The 15,402-nt window shown below is 36.9% G+C and overlaps 5 protein-coding genes across 5 annotated transcripts in view; 4 read left to right on the forward strand and 1 right to left on the reverse strand.

Annotated features, from left to right (window-relative positions):
- LOC141779890 (trypsin-1) overlaps window positions 1-491 on the forward strand; it is a 1,400-nt gene extending 909 nt beyond the window's left edge. The window contains exons 5-6 of the mRNA XM_074654936.1: window positions 82-183; window positions 305-491. Of these exons, the coding sequence (XP_074511037.1) occupies window positions 82-183; window positions 305-352 (150 nt within the window). The 3' untranslated portion in view covers window positions 353-491. The remainder of the gene's footprint in view (window positions 1-81; window positions 184-304) is intronic.
- The window catches only part of LOC141779891 (trypsin-1-like), a 22,008-nt gene extending 11,499 nt beyond the window's left edge, over window positions 1-10,509 (reverse strand). The window contains exon 1 of the mRNA XM_074654938.1: window positions 9,992-10,509. The gene's annotated coding sequence lies outside the window, so the exon portion shown is untranslated. The remainder of the gene's footprint in view (window positions 1-9,991) is intronic.
- LOC141779889 (trypsin-1-like) lies at window positions 3,200-4,699 on the forward strand. Its single transcript, XM_074654935.1, has 6 exons — window positions 3,200-3,357; window positions 3,455-3,605; window positions 3,701-3,951; window positions 4,061-4,197; window positions 4,289-4,390; window positions 4,513-4,699. The coding sequence occupies exons 1-6, from the start codon at window positions 3,318-3,320 to the stop codon at window positions 4,558-4,560; spliced, it is 729 nt and encodes a 242-aa protein (XP_074511036.1). The 5' UTR covers window positions 3,200-3,317; the 3' UTR covers window positions 4,561-4,699.
- LOC141779892 (trypsin-1-like) lies at window positions 6,478-8,541 on the forward strand. Its single transcript, XM_074654939.1, has 6 exons — window positions 6,478-7,116; window positions 7,326-7,476; window positions 7,581-7,831; window positions 7,917-8,053; window positions 8,162-8,263; window positions 8,382-8,541. The coding sequence occupies exons 1-6, from the start codon at window positions 7,077-7,079 to the stop codon at window positions 8,427-8,429; spliced, it is 729 nt and encodes a 242-aa protein (XP_074511040.1). The 5' UTR covers window positions 6,478-7,076; the 3' UTR covers window positions 8,430-8,541.
- Window positions 10,510-12,625: 2,116 nt separating the features above from the next.
- On the forward strand, window positions 12,626-15,390 carry mrpl17 (mitochondrial ribosomal protein L17). The gene is made up of 3 exons (XM_074653142.1): window positions 12,626-13,000; window positions 14,715-14,783; window positions 14,903-15,390. The coding sequence occupies exons 1-3, from the start codon at window positions 12,827-12,829 to the stop codon at window positions 15,155-15,157; spliced, it is 498 nt and encodes a 165-aa protein (XP_074509243.1). The 5' UTR covers window positions 12,626-12,826; the 3' UTR covers window positions 15,158-15,390.
- The last annotated feature ends 12 nt before the right edge of the window (window positions 15,391-15,402 follow it).

Below are 15,402 nucleotides of genomic sequence, written 5' to 3' on the forward strand. Positions count from 1 at the left end.
CGAGGACTCTGCAGGGTCTACATCAGTACATCTCAGTTGCAAATCCAGAATTTTCTTCACACATACTCTCTCTGTTCTCAGGGTGACTCTGGTGGACCCGTCGTGTGCAACGGTGAGCTGCAGGGTGTTGTGTCCTGGGGCTACGGATGTGCTGAGAGGGACCACCCCGGTGTCTACGCCAGGGTAAACATGAAATATCTCCATAATAAATAATATGGCTCTATGACATTTCAATTTCACATTGCGCATGCCCAGTTAAAATAATCATATTTGCTAACAAACCTCGTTCTGTCTCCATTCACAGGTCTGCCTCTTCAACGACTGGCTGGAGAGCACCATGGCCAACTATTAAGTCTGATCCTGCGACCACCATCTTATGACTCTGCTGCCTTTCTTCTACCATTCTAACTCCATTTATTGTTGTCGAGTTTTGAACTATGTGCAGTCATTTTCCATCTGAGTCAATAAAGTCTTACAACTTGACTTTCAAATTATGTTTCTCTCAATTTTTGCCTGTGTTTTCCAACAACATGATATTTTCTTGGGTTGAACAATTATTCAAAATTCCTTAGAAATCACAAAAAAGCACAATATTTGTTAAAGTCAAAATGTGTGACAAAATACCTTTTTAAATTAAATATTGTTTTGCTGCAGAGATGTCCTGGCCAACACATCATATTCTACAGAGTTAAGAGAACATCTTAAAATCACACCATAATCATTTTAATATGTTGTTCAATGAAAATGAGACTAATGATGTAAATAATATGATTCCCTCAAATATTGCAAATCATATTAGAGCTGCAAAGATTAAATGATTAGGTGTAAACTATTAAATCAATCGCCAACTATTTTGATAATTGATTAATCGGTTTGAGTAATTTCTTATGAAAAAAACAATCAACAAACTTCAAATTTCTCTGATTCCAGCTGCTTAAATGTGAATATTTTCTGGTTTCTTTACTCCTCTGTGACAGTGAACTGAATATATTTGAGTTGTGGACAAAACAAGACATTTGAGGACGTCATCTTGAGCTATGAGAAACACTGATCGAAATTCTTTCACCATTTTCTGACATTTATAGAGAAAACAACTAATTGATTAATCATGAAAATAATCGTTAGTTGCAGCCGTAAATCATATCGCATTTGCAATATCAGTCAAAAATAATCGCAATTACATATTTTCATCACAATACTTTAAAATGTAATTTGATTTTTCATAAAGATGTTAACCTGTTTAATGCTCTTCAGGATACAGTATGAACAAGGGGATTACTTCTCATCATGTATCTAATATAAATACTGTATTCTGACATCCAAAATGTTGAATGACAAACTTGTCATTACTAAAATATGCTACAATGCGTTGCATGCAACAACATTTATCAAGTGCAGTAAAGTCTTGCACAAATAAACAGGCAATCTGATAAAGAGCACTGATCATTTAATGCATAAATGACATAAAAGTTAATCCTGTTAGAAATATCTGACTTTAATGCTTAGAAAACTTCAGCTGGTGTTAAAATAGGTTTAAAAGCATCATGTGAACAGAACTCTGGATGCAGAATATGAAGTAGTGCCTGCTTATAGCCTTTTAAATGTCCTTTATGTACATTGCATACATAATTGTGGCTAAATGTTAGAACGACTTCTGTGCCCATCTTTTCTTTCACTCAGTTTTTTGGGTGTTTTTTTTATTTATTATTTTACATTATGATGCATTCTGATTTCTAAAATAATAACATATGAATATGTTTCTATTCATTTTAATCAGGATTACCTGAACCCTTGTCCAATATTATCAGATCTGTCTGCAAACAGCCCATTAATGTTAGAGTCACGTCAAATTAAACCAATTTATTTATAGAGCAAACAACACCCCTGCAGATGAATTAAATAGATAAACAGCTAAACAACTCCTATAGACAGAATAACAGCACTTCAGTTATGTTAGTATGTTTAACTGTGAGAATATGAAGAAGCAGAAAATCATTTCACTGATAGATATCTAAAGCTGAGATAGAGCTGATAAAAATACAGACTGAGATGTTCTTTCTTTTAAAATGTGACAAATGTAATCATATTAGAGTAGAACACTGTGGAAATGTGATTTGGTAGCATATTTAGCAGCACAGTGTGTCACTGTACGTCACAAACTGGGTCAAAGTCAGTAAGAAGATCCATCACTGAATGTGATAAATATTACATTAATCACTTTATGATAATCACATGCAGTTTTGGGCAAGTCATAGTCAAGTCAGCACACTGACACACTGACAGCTGTTGTTGCCTGTCCGGCTTGAGTTTGCCATGTTATGATTTGAGCATATTCTTTATGCTAAATGCAGTACCTGTGAGGGTTTCTGGACAATATTTGTCATTGTTTTGTGTTCTTAATTGATTTCCAATAATAAATATTTACATACATTTGTATAAAGCAGCATATTTGCCCACTCCCATATTGATAAGAGTATTAAATACTTGACAAATCTCTCTTTAAAGTACATTTTGAACAGATAAAAAAATGTGTGATTAATTTGTGATTAATCGCGATTAAACATTTTAATCAATCGACAGTCATACTAAAACTACAATCCCATTGAGAGTTTATTCACTGAGAGTGAGAAGTGTCCTTACTGGTGATTTCACAGTAATTGTGCGATTAAGTGATTTTTGTTTCCTGGTGTTGTTTGTCTCTTGTCACTTTACTGAATCTACTTGTTTTTTTGAGGCGTTCTATCTAAAGACACGCAAGTTGGTTTTCCTGTGAAAGCCACATTCAACAACTGTGGTTGTGAACCAGGCCATCTGCAGAGCTGCAACCATGTCTTCACAGCAAAAATCTGTCCATGTCAAGGTTACCAATTACTGAGTAACTTCCTGTCCTAAGCACATGTACTGATGCAATACCACATATGTACTATATGCAAAATGACAAAAGGAATGTTTAGTTTAGGAATTATATGCATCATCTAAACTAGCTAATGTAGAGATACCAAGATAAATTGTAGTTTTTTCATGGAGGCATTATGCACACAGAGATCAATCAATCCATGTCATATGAATAATGCTCTTTCACATAAATTTGCTACATTTAATTCTACAATTATACATACAATTGCCAGCCATGCAGTATGTGAGAACAGAGCACCCCACAGCAAACGCAATATTTGCTTTTCCATTACCCAGAATCATATTTTCCAGGATCCTGATTGGTCAAAAATAACCTTGGGGGTGTGTTCAACAAGGAAACCGTTCCATATAAACCAGGGCTCCAGGTGAAGTCTGATCATCGACAGGATCACACAGCAACCATGAGGTGTCTAGTCTTCGTTCTGCTCATCGGAGCTGCTTGTAAGCATATACGCCTTTCTGCTTGTGTTCTAATCACTGAATTGAAAAAAAACAGGTCACTTGGTTGCTGACTATTTGACCTCCTGTGTGTTTTCAGTTGCCACGGAGGAGGACAAGATCGTCGGAGGGTATGAGTGCAAGCCCTACTCCCAGCCCCATCAGGTGTCCCTGAACTCTGGCTACCACTTCTGTGGAGGCTCCCTGGTCAACGAGAACTGGGTTGTGTCTGCTGCTCACTGCTACAAGTCGTACGTCTTGTGTTATATTATAAAGTCAAGAATTAATCCGCTTTTAACAGGCGTCCTGACACTCAGCTTCCACTAATCCTCTCTTTCTTCTCCAGTCGTGTGGAGGTTCGTATGGGAGAGCACAACATCAAGGTCACCGAGGGAAACGAGCAGTTCATCCGCTCCTCCCGCGTCATCCGCCACCCCAACTACAGCTCCTACAACATCAACAACGACATCATGCTGATCAAGCTGAGCACGCCCGCCACCCTCAACCAGTACGTGCAGCCTGTGGCTCTGCCCACCAGCTGTGCCCCCGCTGGCACCATGTGCAAAGTCACTGGCTGGGGTAACACCATGAGCTCCTGTGAGTAACATCTGCATTTTAACTCGCCAGGAGTTACAGAATGTTTCTGGGCAACATTATTGTGTTATTCTAAACCTTTTCCACCCATACTTTCTTTTATACATTGTAGCCGCTGACGGAAACAAGCTGCAGTGCCTGGACATCCCCATCCTGTCTGAGAGGGACTGTGATAACTCCTACCCCGGCATGATCACTGACGCCATGTTCTGCGCTGGATACCTGGAGGGAGGCAAGGACTCTTGCCAGGTATGTAACAAGAGGACTCTTCAGGGTCTACACCAGTACATCTCAGTTGCAAATCCAGAATTTTCTTCACACATACTCTCTCTGTTCTCAGGGTGACTCTGGTGGACCCGTCGTGTGCAACGGTGAGCTGCAAGGTGTTGTGTCCTGGGGCTACGGATGTGCTGAGAGGGACCACCCCGGTGTCTACGCCAGGGTAAACATAAAATATCTCCATAATAAATAATATGGCTATTTGACATTTAAATTTCACATTGCGCATGCCCAGCTAAAATAATCATATTTGCTAACAAACCTTCGTTCTGTCTCCATTCACAGGTCTGCCTCTTCAACGACTGGCTGGAGAGCACCATGGCCAGCTATTAAGTCTGATCCTGCGACCACCATCTTATGACTCTGCTGCCTTTCTTCTACCATTCTAACTCCATTTATTGTTGTCGAGTTTTGAACTATGTGCAGTCATTTTCCATCTGAGTCAATAAAGTCTTACATCTTGACTTTCAAATTACGTTTCTCTCAATTTTTGCCTGCGTTTTCCTACATCATGATATTTTCTAGGCTGAACAATTGATCTTAATTCTATCAAAATCACAATATGGAGACAATATTTGTTAAAGGGCAAATGTGTGTCAAAAAACCATTTTAAATTAAATATTGTCATGCTGCAGAGATGTCCTGGCCTACACATCATATTCTACACACTTGAGAAAACATCAGTTTGGTACAGATCCCTGCAGAATTCAAACAATAATCATTTTAATATGTTTTTCAATGAAAATGAGAATAATGATGTAAAAATTATCACTCCTTCTAATATTGTGAATTGTCAAAATAATCGCAATTAGATATTTTTTTTCAAAATCACCCAGCCCCAATATTTTCATCACAACACTCTAAAATGTAACTTCATATTTCACAAAGGTGATTAATGCTCTTTAGGATCCAGTATGAACAAGGCAATTACCTCATATCGTATATCTACTATAAATACTGATCTTGTCAATTACAAAAATATGCTATACAATGCGTTGCATGCAACATTTGTCCAGTGCAGTAAAGTCTTAAACAAAAAAACAGGCAATCTGATAAAGAGCACTGATCATTTGATACATACATTACATAAAAGTTAATCCTGTTACAGATATCTGACTTTAATGCTTATAATACTTCTGCTGGTGTTAAAATTGGTTTAATAGACTCACATGAACAGAACTCTGGATTCAGAATATGAAGTAGTGCCTGCTTATAGCCTTTTAAATGTAATTTATGTACATTACATACATAATTGCAGCTAAATGTTGGCACAACTTCAGGGCACCATTTATTTCATTTAATTTTTGAGTGTTTTTTTATTTGTTTTACATTATGATGCATTCAGATTTTTAAGATAATAACCAATGAATACGTTTCTATTCATTTTAATCAGGATTACCTGAACCCTTGTCAAATATTATCAGCTCTGTCTGCAAACAGCCCATTAACGTGAGAGTCACGTCAAATTAAGCCAATTTATTTATAGAGCAAACAACACCCCTGCAGATGAATTAAATAGATAAACAGATAAACAAATGCAATAGACAAAATAACAGAACTGTGGTTGTGTTAGTATGTGTAATTGTGAGTATACGAAGTAGCAGAAAATCATTTCACTGATAAAAATCTAAAGCTGAGATAGAGCTGATAAAAATACAGACTGAGATGTTCTTTCTTTTAAAATGTGACAAATGTAAATCATATTAGAGTAGAATACTGTGGAAATGTGATTTGGTAGCATATTTAGCAGCACAATACGTCACTTTATGTTACAAACTGGGTCAAAGTCAGAAAGAAGTTTCATCACTGAATGTGACAAATATTAGTGTCTCAGTGTGCTGTATTTTAGTGATCATTGTGATCATTGTGGTTATTTTGCATAAGTTGTGATATGTTAATTTAATGCCATTTTTGATTTAACATTATTTCACTTTTTTGTTTATGTATTTTTTAATTATTTTATTAGTTAATGTATTAAGTATTTTCTTTATTCTAACTCATTCTTCACTTTGACAATATTGTCCTCGTGACATGACACATTATCATGCCAACAGAAACTGTATTGAACAAAATTGAGAGAAAGAGAAATAATTCATATATACATTTTGAAGTAGTTTTTCTGTATAGGAGAGCCTTCCCTGCAGTTTTCATTTGCGAAGGCCAGAGCCACTGGTCTGTGAGAGAAGCTCCACCTGGCACTGCATCTGGGGCCAGACCAAGGTCACGATGCTGATTACAACCTGCACAAAACATACTGTACTCTACTCAAACCAGACCAGTGCAACAACGGATCACTAAAATAATACATACTGTTTCAAGCTGCATTTATGCGACAATACTGAGCGGAATCCTTAAACCAGAGTCACATTAAAATTATGAATTTTAGTAAGTATGGCAAATAGGGCTGTCCCCGACACAAATCAAAGAAATCCTTAGTCAGCTAACACTCATACGATTTTATTGACTAATTAGTTTAGTTGATTTAATCAACAAATCTGTAAAACTGAGTTTCTCCACAAAGAATCACACAAAAGCACCACTTTAAATCTTTACCAGAGATGTGCTCATAAGTTTCTTAGAAATAAGTCATTCAGCATTAAAAGAGCATAAAAAGGACTAATCGACTAAAGAAGCCCTGGTTAACTACGACCAAAACAACAGATTAGTCTAATCGACTGAGAGGGGGCAGCCCTAATGGCAAACTATTCCCATCAGCACTATTTGAAGGTTTTGATTGGTCAGCAGCACCAGGGGTGTGCTTCGACAGTTGGCATAGGTTCCAGCGTTCGATAAAAACCCGGCATGGGTGACAAGAAAATCTTTGCATCTCCACGTGGCATCAACCAATCATGAGGTCTCTGGTCTTTGCTCTGCTCCTTGGAGCTGTGTGTAAGTATGGACCACATTTAGAAAGCATTGACATTTTGAGGTAATCGCAGAATGGATTTAGTGTGGGAAATATTATGCCTTTCAGACTGGATTAATTATCTGCCAAAGAAAATCTATGACCCAGAAAAACACAGAAGAGGCAAAGGAGATACATTTTTGTACAGATACTATTCGGTCTTTGCTAGGGATATAAATAACGTTCTTTTCAGTTGCCACAGAAGATGACAAAATTGTTGGAGGGTATGAGTGCACGCCTCACTCCCAGCCCCATCAGGTGTCCCTGAACTCTGGCTACCACTTCTGCGGTGGCTCCCTGGTCAACGAGAACTGGGTGGTGTCTGCCGCTCACTGCTACAAATCGTGGGTGCTCCTCAAACATCATCTTCAAAACAACAAAAAGCACAAATCATCCCTCCTATTCTCCATTCTCTCTGTCTCCCTCACAACTTCTTCCTCTCATTCAGCAAAATGGATATTGTCCTCGGCGATCACAACCGTTGGTGGCTGGATGGCAACGAGCAGATAATTTCTGCTTCCCTCGTGATCCCTCATCCCAACTACGAGTCCTGGCTGGTTAACAATGACATCATGCTGATCAAACTGAGCGAACCCGCCACCATCAACCAGTACGTGAAGCCGGTGGCTCTGCCCACAAGCTGCGCCCCCGCTGGCGTCACATGCACGGTCTCTGGATGGGGTGTGACCATGAGCTCCGGTGAGAATCAAACACCGTCTCCACTTCTGTTATTCACTTTACATTCGTCCATCATCATTGTGTCTCTGATTCTGCATCTCCAAAGCTGCTGATAGTAACAAACTGCAGTGCCTGGAAATCCCCATCCTGTCTGAGGAGGATTGTGACCACTCCTACCCCGGCATGATCACCGAGGCCATGTTCTGTGCTGGATACAAGGAGGGAGGCAAGGACTCCTGCCAGGTATATCTCTGCTGTTACTAAATGTGTATTATGACTTGTTTAGTACCCTCAGCAGCACTTAGTTGAGACTTTCAAATACTATAAACTGCTTTGCTTCCCCACTCCCAGGGTGACTCTGGTGGTCCTGTTGTGTGTGACGGAGAGCTGCAGGGTGTTGTGTCCTGGGGCTTTGGGTGTGCAGAGAGGAACCACCCAGGTGTCTATGCCAAGGTAAAAAAAAAAAGCTTCCCACAGCAATCACTTATTTCTCTTTTATGACACAGAAATACTCTCAAAGCCTGGTGTGACAACTTTTTCAATATGCCTTTTTCCCTCTCTCTTGCATCAGACCTGCATTTTCACAGACTGGCTGCAGAGCACCATTGCCTCTAACTGAATCCAGTCCAATCACACGTCTGCTACAGCGGTTTTTATACCGCAAAATCCTGTGTCAATGAAACTCTGCCTGTTGTAATGGAGATTGCAATAAAACAAGCGTAACACCAGCATTTTTAGTATGTGTTTTTAGTTTGTATCTCTCTCTCTAGTTTCTCTCTTTCTCTGTCCTTCTGATCTGCCTGGCAAATCCACATGATGAATGAAATGAGGGAAATATTTAACTTAATAAAGCCTGTGATAAGTTTTATATATAGACTATTTCAGTTTATTTGAATGACATAAGCTGACAGGAAGTAAACATGGACCCAAGCTGTTGCCTAGCAATGCAATTCTGCTGACACTGTCTAAATTCAACTTTATTTCAGACAAGTGGCGGCTGATGACTCAAAAAGGAGGAAAACCAACCATGTTATTTTACACTGGTTGGCTAATTATCTCTACTTTCTTTCTATATTAAACAAAAGAGCATAATTAATGTTCAGTATAACAATAACAAAAGAGCCAAGGGTATATCACACTAAACTAAAATATTAAAACCTACACATAGCCTTTTTCTTTGTCAAATTAGAAAGCTGTTTCACATATTGCTCAACATCCTTCAAGTAAACAACAAAATAAGTTATTTGTTGTTAAATTTATATTTATGAATAAATGAGTAAAAGAAAACATAGACATTTTATTATAAGAAAATATATATATTTTTTTTTTTTTTTGAAGGAACCAAACACCACATTTCTCATAATAATGCCTTTAAAGATATGATCAATGACAAATCTGCAAAGGTCTTTGTGTCTTTATTAATTTCTTCATGTAGTGATTGACAGGATAATATTCATGAATAATTTTGAAGGACACTTCCTTAACCTCATTCACTATTATGTATTTATGAGGAAGAATCCAGACCTTCTTCCAATAGTCTATATATCATTTACAAATCTGCAGGTGTCGCTTTAAAGCATTTGAATTAGAATTGATTCAATAATTGATTTTTTTTCAAAGAAGAAAGAAAAATATTATATAAATTATACTGAGACTTGGTAATGGTTTATTTCAGCAATTTACTCTTTTTTATATTTTGTACGACGGAGTAGGGCCACATTGAGGAAAAAAAATTTGAGAATTCGAGAATAAAGCCATGACTTTACGAGAAAAAAAGTTGGAAAATTAGGAGAATAAAGTCATAAATTAACGACAAAAAAGTCGTAATATTACGAGAATAAAGTTATAATTTTACGAGAAAAAAAGTTGTAAAATTGCGAGAATAAAGTCGTAATTTAACAAGAAAAAAAGTCTTAATATTACGTAAGATTTTTTTTTCCCTCAATGTGGCCTTAATACGCCTTTGTAATTTTGGTCTCCCTCTTGCCTCTCAAAAATAGGAGCATCCTTTATTGCCTCTATTTAGACCAGCCTCCACTGTATTAGGTCCACAGGTCTATTGTACTAAAATTAAAAAATATATTATCAGTAGCGTTTTTTTTTTTGGTGTGGCAAAAAACTGAAAATTACACAATATTTCCAAACAGTTTAACACAGGTGATAATCAGGCTGAGCACGTACCTGTTCTCCTCGACGTGATGACGTCACTGCTCTTCCCCTGTTTGTGTGCGCCTTCAGTTAAGCTAACGTTGGACTAACGCAGGGGTCAGCAACCTTTACTATCAAAAGAGCCATTTTAGTCAAAATAAAAATGAAATAAAAATCTGTCTGGAGCTGCAAAACATTTAATCATTGTGATGAAGGTAACACAGTTTATAGTATATAAGTCTAATGCAGTGGATCAAAGAGCAAATGTACTACGGAGTATTAGGGCCACATTGAGGGAAAAAACATCTGAGATTTCCAGAATAAAGTCATAATATTACAAGAAAAAAAAGTCATAACTTTACGAGAATAAAGTCATAATATTACAAGAAAAAAAAGTCATAACTTTACGAGAATAAAGTCATAATATTATGAGAATAAAGTCATAACTTTATGAGAATAAAGTCCTAATATTATGAGAATAAAGTCATAACTTTATGAGAATAAAGTCATAATATTATGAGAATAAAGTCATAACTTTACGAGAAAAAAAGAAAATAGCTCGTAAAATTACTACTTTATAATATTCTGACTTTATTCCCATAATATTAAATTTTTTTCTCATGAACTTTTGACTTTTTTCTCGTAATATGACTTTATTCTTGAAATCTCAGATATTTTCTTTTTCCTCAATGTGGCCCTAACACTCCGTCATACCGTCGTACCATAGACCTACAACAATGATAAATAAAAATGAAAATGTAAACAAAAAACAGTTATTCATTTCTATTTTTATAAATCCACAGGGAGCCTCTGGAGAGGAGCTAAAGAGCCGCATGAGGCTCCGGAGCTGCAGGTTGCTAAGAGACCCCTGAGTTAGGCTAACGTTAGCTACGTTAGCTCTACCGAGCAAAGCCCGCGTTGTCCTGCTGCTTTCGTGTTTGGTAAATCTTCTCAGGAAGATGCTTGAGATCCTGAAAGCCTGTTCTTGACCAGGTTCCATCTCCTTCCGAAGAATTAACGCACAAGGAAAACAAAAAAGGCGTCTTCTCTGACAAGCTAGCAGCTAGCCATTTTCTTGGAGAACCGTTACGTAATCAACGTCGCCATGACGACAGACACAACGGCGTTGAGCATGCGCATTGTTGTTTTCCCACACACAGAGGAACTTGACATTTACAGCAAGTATGACTTTTAAAACTATTATATCCAGCCACTTAATGATTAATTACACTGATTAATGATAGCATACATAACAGCAGCAATCTAGGATATTTTATGTCATGCACTGATCCAGAATTAGGTCATCAGTAACCACTAAAATCATACTTTTGTCCCCCTGCTGCTGCCAGCAGGTGAGGCTTTACCACCTTAACCAAATGACGTCATTTAGGCTATGCAGTTTTACACAAATAATAAAAAGTTGAAGAAATAGTTTTTCAAAAATAATTAAAAGTCTGTAGAACTTGGGATACACTGAAATATATTTTTTAAATGATATTGAGCTTGATTTCCCAATTAAATAAATAAAATAAATAATAGATTGACAATAACCTGATATTTTCAGGTGGAATTTCATTCATTCATTCATTCATTCTCACTGTGCAATATCATTTTCCACTTGTGCAATTTTGTTAATAGTCTGTTTATTGTCAATATTGTATATACTGCTCCTATTTTTATACTTCCTTCTATTTAAATGGTTCAAATTTTTGTTACACTTTGTTTAGCTGTTTTTTTACTGTGTTAGTTGATGCATCTTGTTTTTTGCACTATCCCCTTTGCTGCTGTACACTGCAAATTTACCCACTGCGGGACTAATAAAGAAATATCTTATCTTATCTTATTTGTGTTTTATTTGTGTATGCATAAAAGCATTAAAGACTAAAGTGACAAAAAAAAAATTGTAAACCTTTCTATATACTGACAATTAAAACAAACAACGTTACAAATATATACAGACCGCCCCCAAAATGTCCTCTGTCACTTATTTTTAAATAATATCTTGATATTTTTACTGTGACTCTTCTTGGTTTTCATCGTCTGGATGCAGGGAGCTAAGCGGAACTGTCGCTCTCAAGTTCTGTGAACCAGGTCAATACTGTAAGTTATTGGAAAATGTTTTAATCAGAAAATAACCCTGTATACTGCATCATCAATTGTACACTGAACCCTTCGCTGCACTGTTGCAAGTTTCGTTGTTATATTTGTGTTTTATTTGTGTATGCATAAAAGCAATAAAGAATTAAAAAAATTATAAACCTTTGTATATACTGACAATCAAAACAAACAACGTTACAAATATATACAGACCCCCAAATGTCCTCTGTCACTTATTTTAAAGAATATTTTTGACATTTTTACTGTGGCTCTTGTTTTTTTTTCCTTTATATATATATATATATATATATATATATATATATATATATATATGCATATATTTTCCCTTTTTTTCTTTTTCTTCCTTTTCCTCATAACAAAATAAAATAAAATAAAATATGGATTAAAAAAATGGAGAGAAAAATAAATTAAATAAATAAAAAAATAAACAAATAAACAAATGAATAAATAAAAAAAGAAAGAAAGAAAGAAAACTTTAAAAAAAAGCCAACAGGGTCTTGGTTTTCATCGTCTGGATGCAAGGGAGCTAAGCGGAACTGTCGCTCTCCAGTTCCGTGACCAAGTCGGACATATTTGACGACGCACCACCAATGTCAAACGATGCACACTTCGCATCGGCTCCGCTGACCTCCGGGTTTGTTGTTATTACATTGAGATAACTGCTTTGTATCAGATAGAGAAGAGCGCTGGTTGAAGCTAGTATACAGTTTGTTCTGTCTCGGACTCAGCGGGTGAATCTAACCGGACAAGATGCGTCTCTCGCTGCTGATGTTGATCTCTCACGGCCGGGTGGCCCGGAAGATGGGTCTGGGTCCGCAGTCCCGGATCAACATGCTGCGGAACATGTTGACAGGTCTGGTCCGACACGAGAGGATCGAGACCACCGCGGCCCGAGCTGATGAGGTCCGCTTCTACGCGGAGAAGGTAACCACGACCCGGTGATAGCTGATAATGAATTACTAATTAATGAACTAATTGCTGTTAATTAAGCTCACGTTTGACCACTTATATTTAGCCAAATGAAAACAGTATAAAAGTTACATAAAATACATATTTCGTCCTGAAATGTTGTCAGTGTGAAGGATCAATATCTATATCGATACCCACCAGGCATTTGGTGAAGGTTTTTTTGTCCTTAAAATATTAGAGTGGAAGAAGAAAAGTCAATAATAGAATAGAAATAACAGCAAAACGGTGCTTTTTTAAAGTCCAGTAAAGTTGTGGGAGCTTTTTTTTGTTATCTCTCAGGAGATTTTAATATCAATCTGTTCAAGGAAGAGAATCATCCACAAACTGAAACAGCTCTTGTGTACTTCTTATTGTTGTTTAACTTTTGTTGTATTTTTAAAGTAATGTTAGTTTAGATCTTTCTTCCTTTTTTGTTATTGTTTGTTTTTCTCCTGGGGTTGGTGGGGAGGTCCTTTGTGTATAAGCCTGTGGCTTCTTGACCTCTCCTGACACATTTCTTGTTTATTTTTCATTAACTGGATCTTGTGCAGTTTTATATATGTGCAAATAAATAAACTCTCCACTTCCTTAACTAACCTGGACTAAATATTGAACAAGGTGTCTGCACACAACTACCTTTCTGTATATAATAAGTGTGATCAGTTTAGTCATTATTGAAAATGTTTGCACTGTGCCAACTGCTAGTGATTATAATGAGAGGATGGTTGAAGTATTCATGCAGAACCCCTGAGACAGGGACTGAAATTAACCTTTTTCCTCACCTGCCACTGTGGCAGGTCACTGAACATTTCTATCAGCCACTCATTTTTTTTTAGTCTGCCACTTCTGAAATCTAAGTAGAACACTGAGTCAGAGGTGCCAGACTGTAGAATGATGGAATACATAATTTAACCTTAATCCATGACTATATTTGGTATCATTTTACAGGTCCACAAATGTCATGGTAATAAGGTAATAATTAGCAAGTAACCTATTTGAAATTTCTTTTGAATTACTGCCAAATTATCCCAATATTTACCTCAGAATTTATTGAAAATTACTTTATTATAAACATGATTTAATAATTATATAATAATTAATAATCATTAATGTATTAAATCAATTACCATCTATTGAGAAATAGCCGAATATAATTATCAAATAATGTTTATAATAGTCATTTTCAATATATTAATTCAATTTTTGTAATTCCAAAGAAATTTCAAATAGGTAACTTGCTAATTATGACCTAATTACCATAAAATTTGTGGACCTGTAAAATGAAGTGTTACCATATATTTAATTAAGGCTTTAGAATTGCTTTTTAAAAATAATATTTCTTAATATAAGGAAAACCTGTCTGCCATGGTGGCAGGTGACCTGAAATGTTCACCTGCCACAGCCAACATTTACCCTGTTATATGGCAGGTGGCAGCTGCTAATTTGATTCCCTGCCCTAAGACCTCCTCCAGGATGCGTTAGGGTCCCTGGATCTAGTATGACAATTACTGCGCCACCTGACAGTTTGATTTTGCTCTGTCCAAAAAATGTTCATCCCACAACGTCTAACTTTATGTTAATATTATATTTTTATATGAGGACGGTCTAAAATGCAATATATTCTGATTTAAATTCCTCTTTCTTCCACACACTCTGACTGAATGTATTTTCTTGCTTCATTTCCTACCAGCTGGTTGACTACGCCAAAAAGGGAGACACCGATGAGAAGGCGATGAAAATGGCCAGTTTCTGGCTGACGGTACGTGTCGGCAGCTCTTCTCAACTTTTGTGAAGATACAAGCTGTGTCACTCTGAATGTAAAACAGTTCTTGTGAAGTCGTTGTTTAGTTTGAGTGTGCTTCTTCTTCTTCTCTTCAGGAAAAGGATCTGGTCCCAAAGCTCTTCAAGGTCCTTGCTCCACGGTTCGAGACTCAGTCGAACAGCTACACGCGGATGGCACGCATCCCCAACAGACAAAACCTGGACAAAGCTAAGATGGCAGTCCTGGAGTACAAAGGCAACCCCTTCCCGCCTCTCTATCCTGTGAAAAAGGAGAACGAACTGACACTTATCAACCAGCTGCTCAAAGGCTACAGAGAGGAGATGGCACAACAGTTGTCTGCAAAAGCTTAATTAGAACCATCTTGGTGTTGGATCGGTGGTAGCGGTCGCTGGAGGATGACGGTTGGGTGCTGAAATGCCTCTGAAGAGTCACTAGCAGATGCTGCAGGTTGTGGCTCATAGACACTGATTCATTTCTTCACCGAAAAACAGTTCAAAAGCTCCAGTGTCACCTGAAGCCAAGAATATTTCTGTAAAATGTTTATGAATGATTATGTATTAATAAATGTTATTTCTTAACAGAAGTAAGAGATTTT

The sequence above is a fragment of the Sebastes fasciatus genome, chromosome 12, assembly GCF_043250625.1.
Source record: "Sebastes fasciatus isolate fSebFas1 chromosome 12, fSebFas1.pri, whole genome shotgun sequence".
In the NCBI taxonomy this organism is placed as follows: Eukaryota; Metazoa; Chordata; class Actinopteri; order Perciformes; family Sebastidae; genus Sebastes; species Sebastes fasciatus.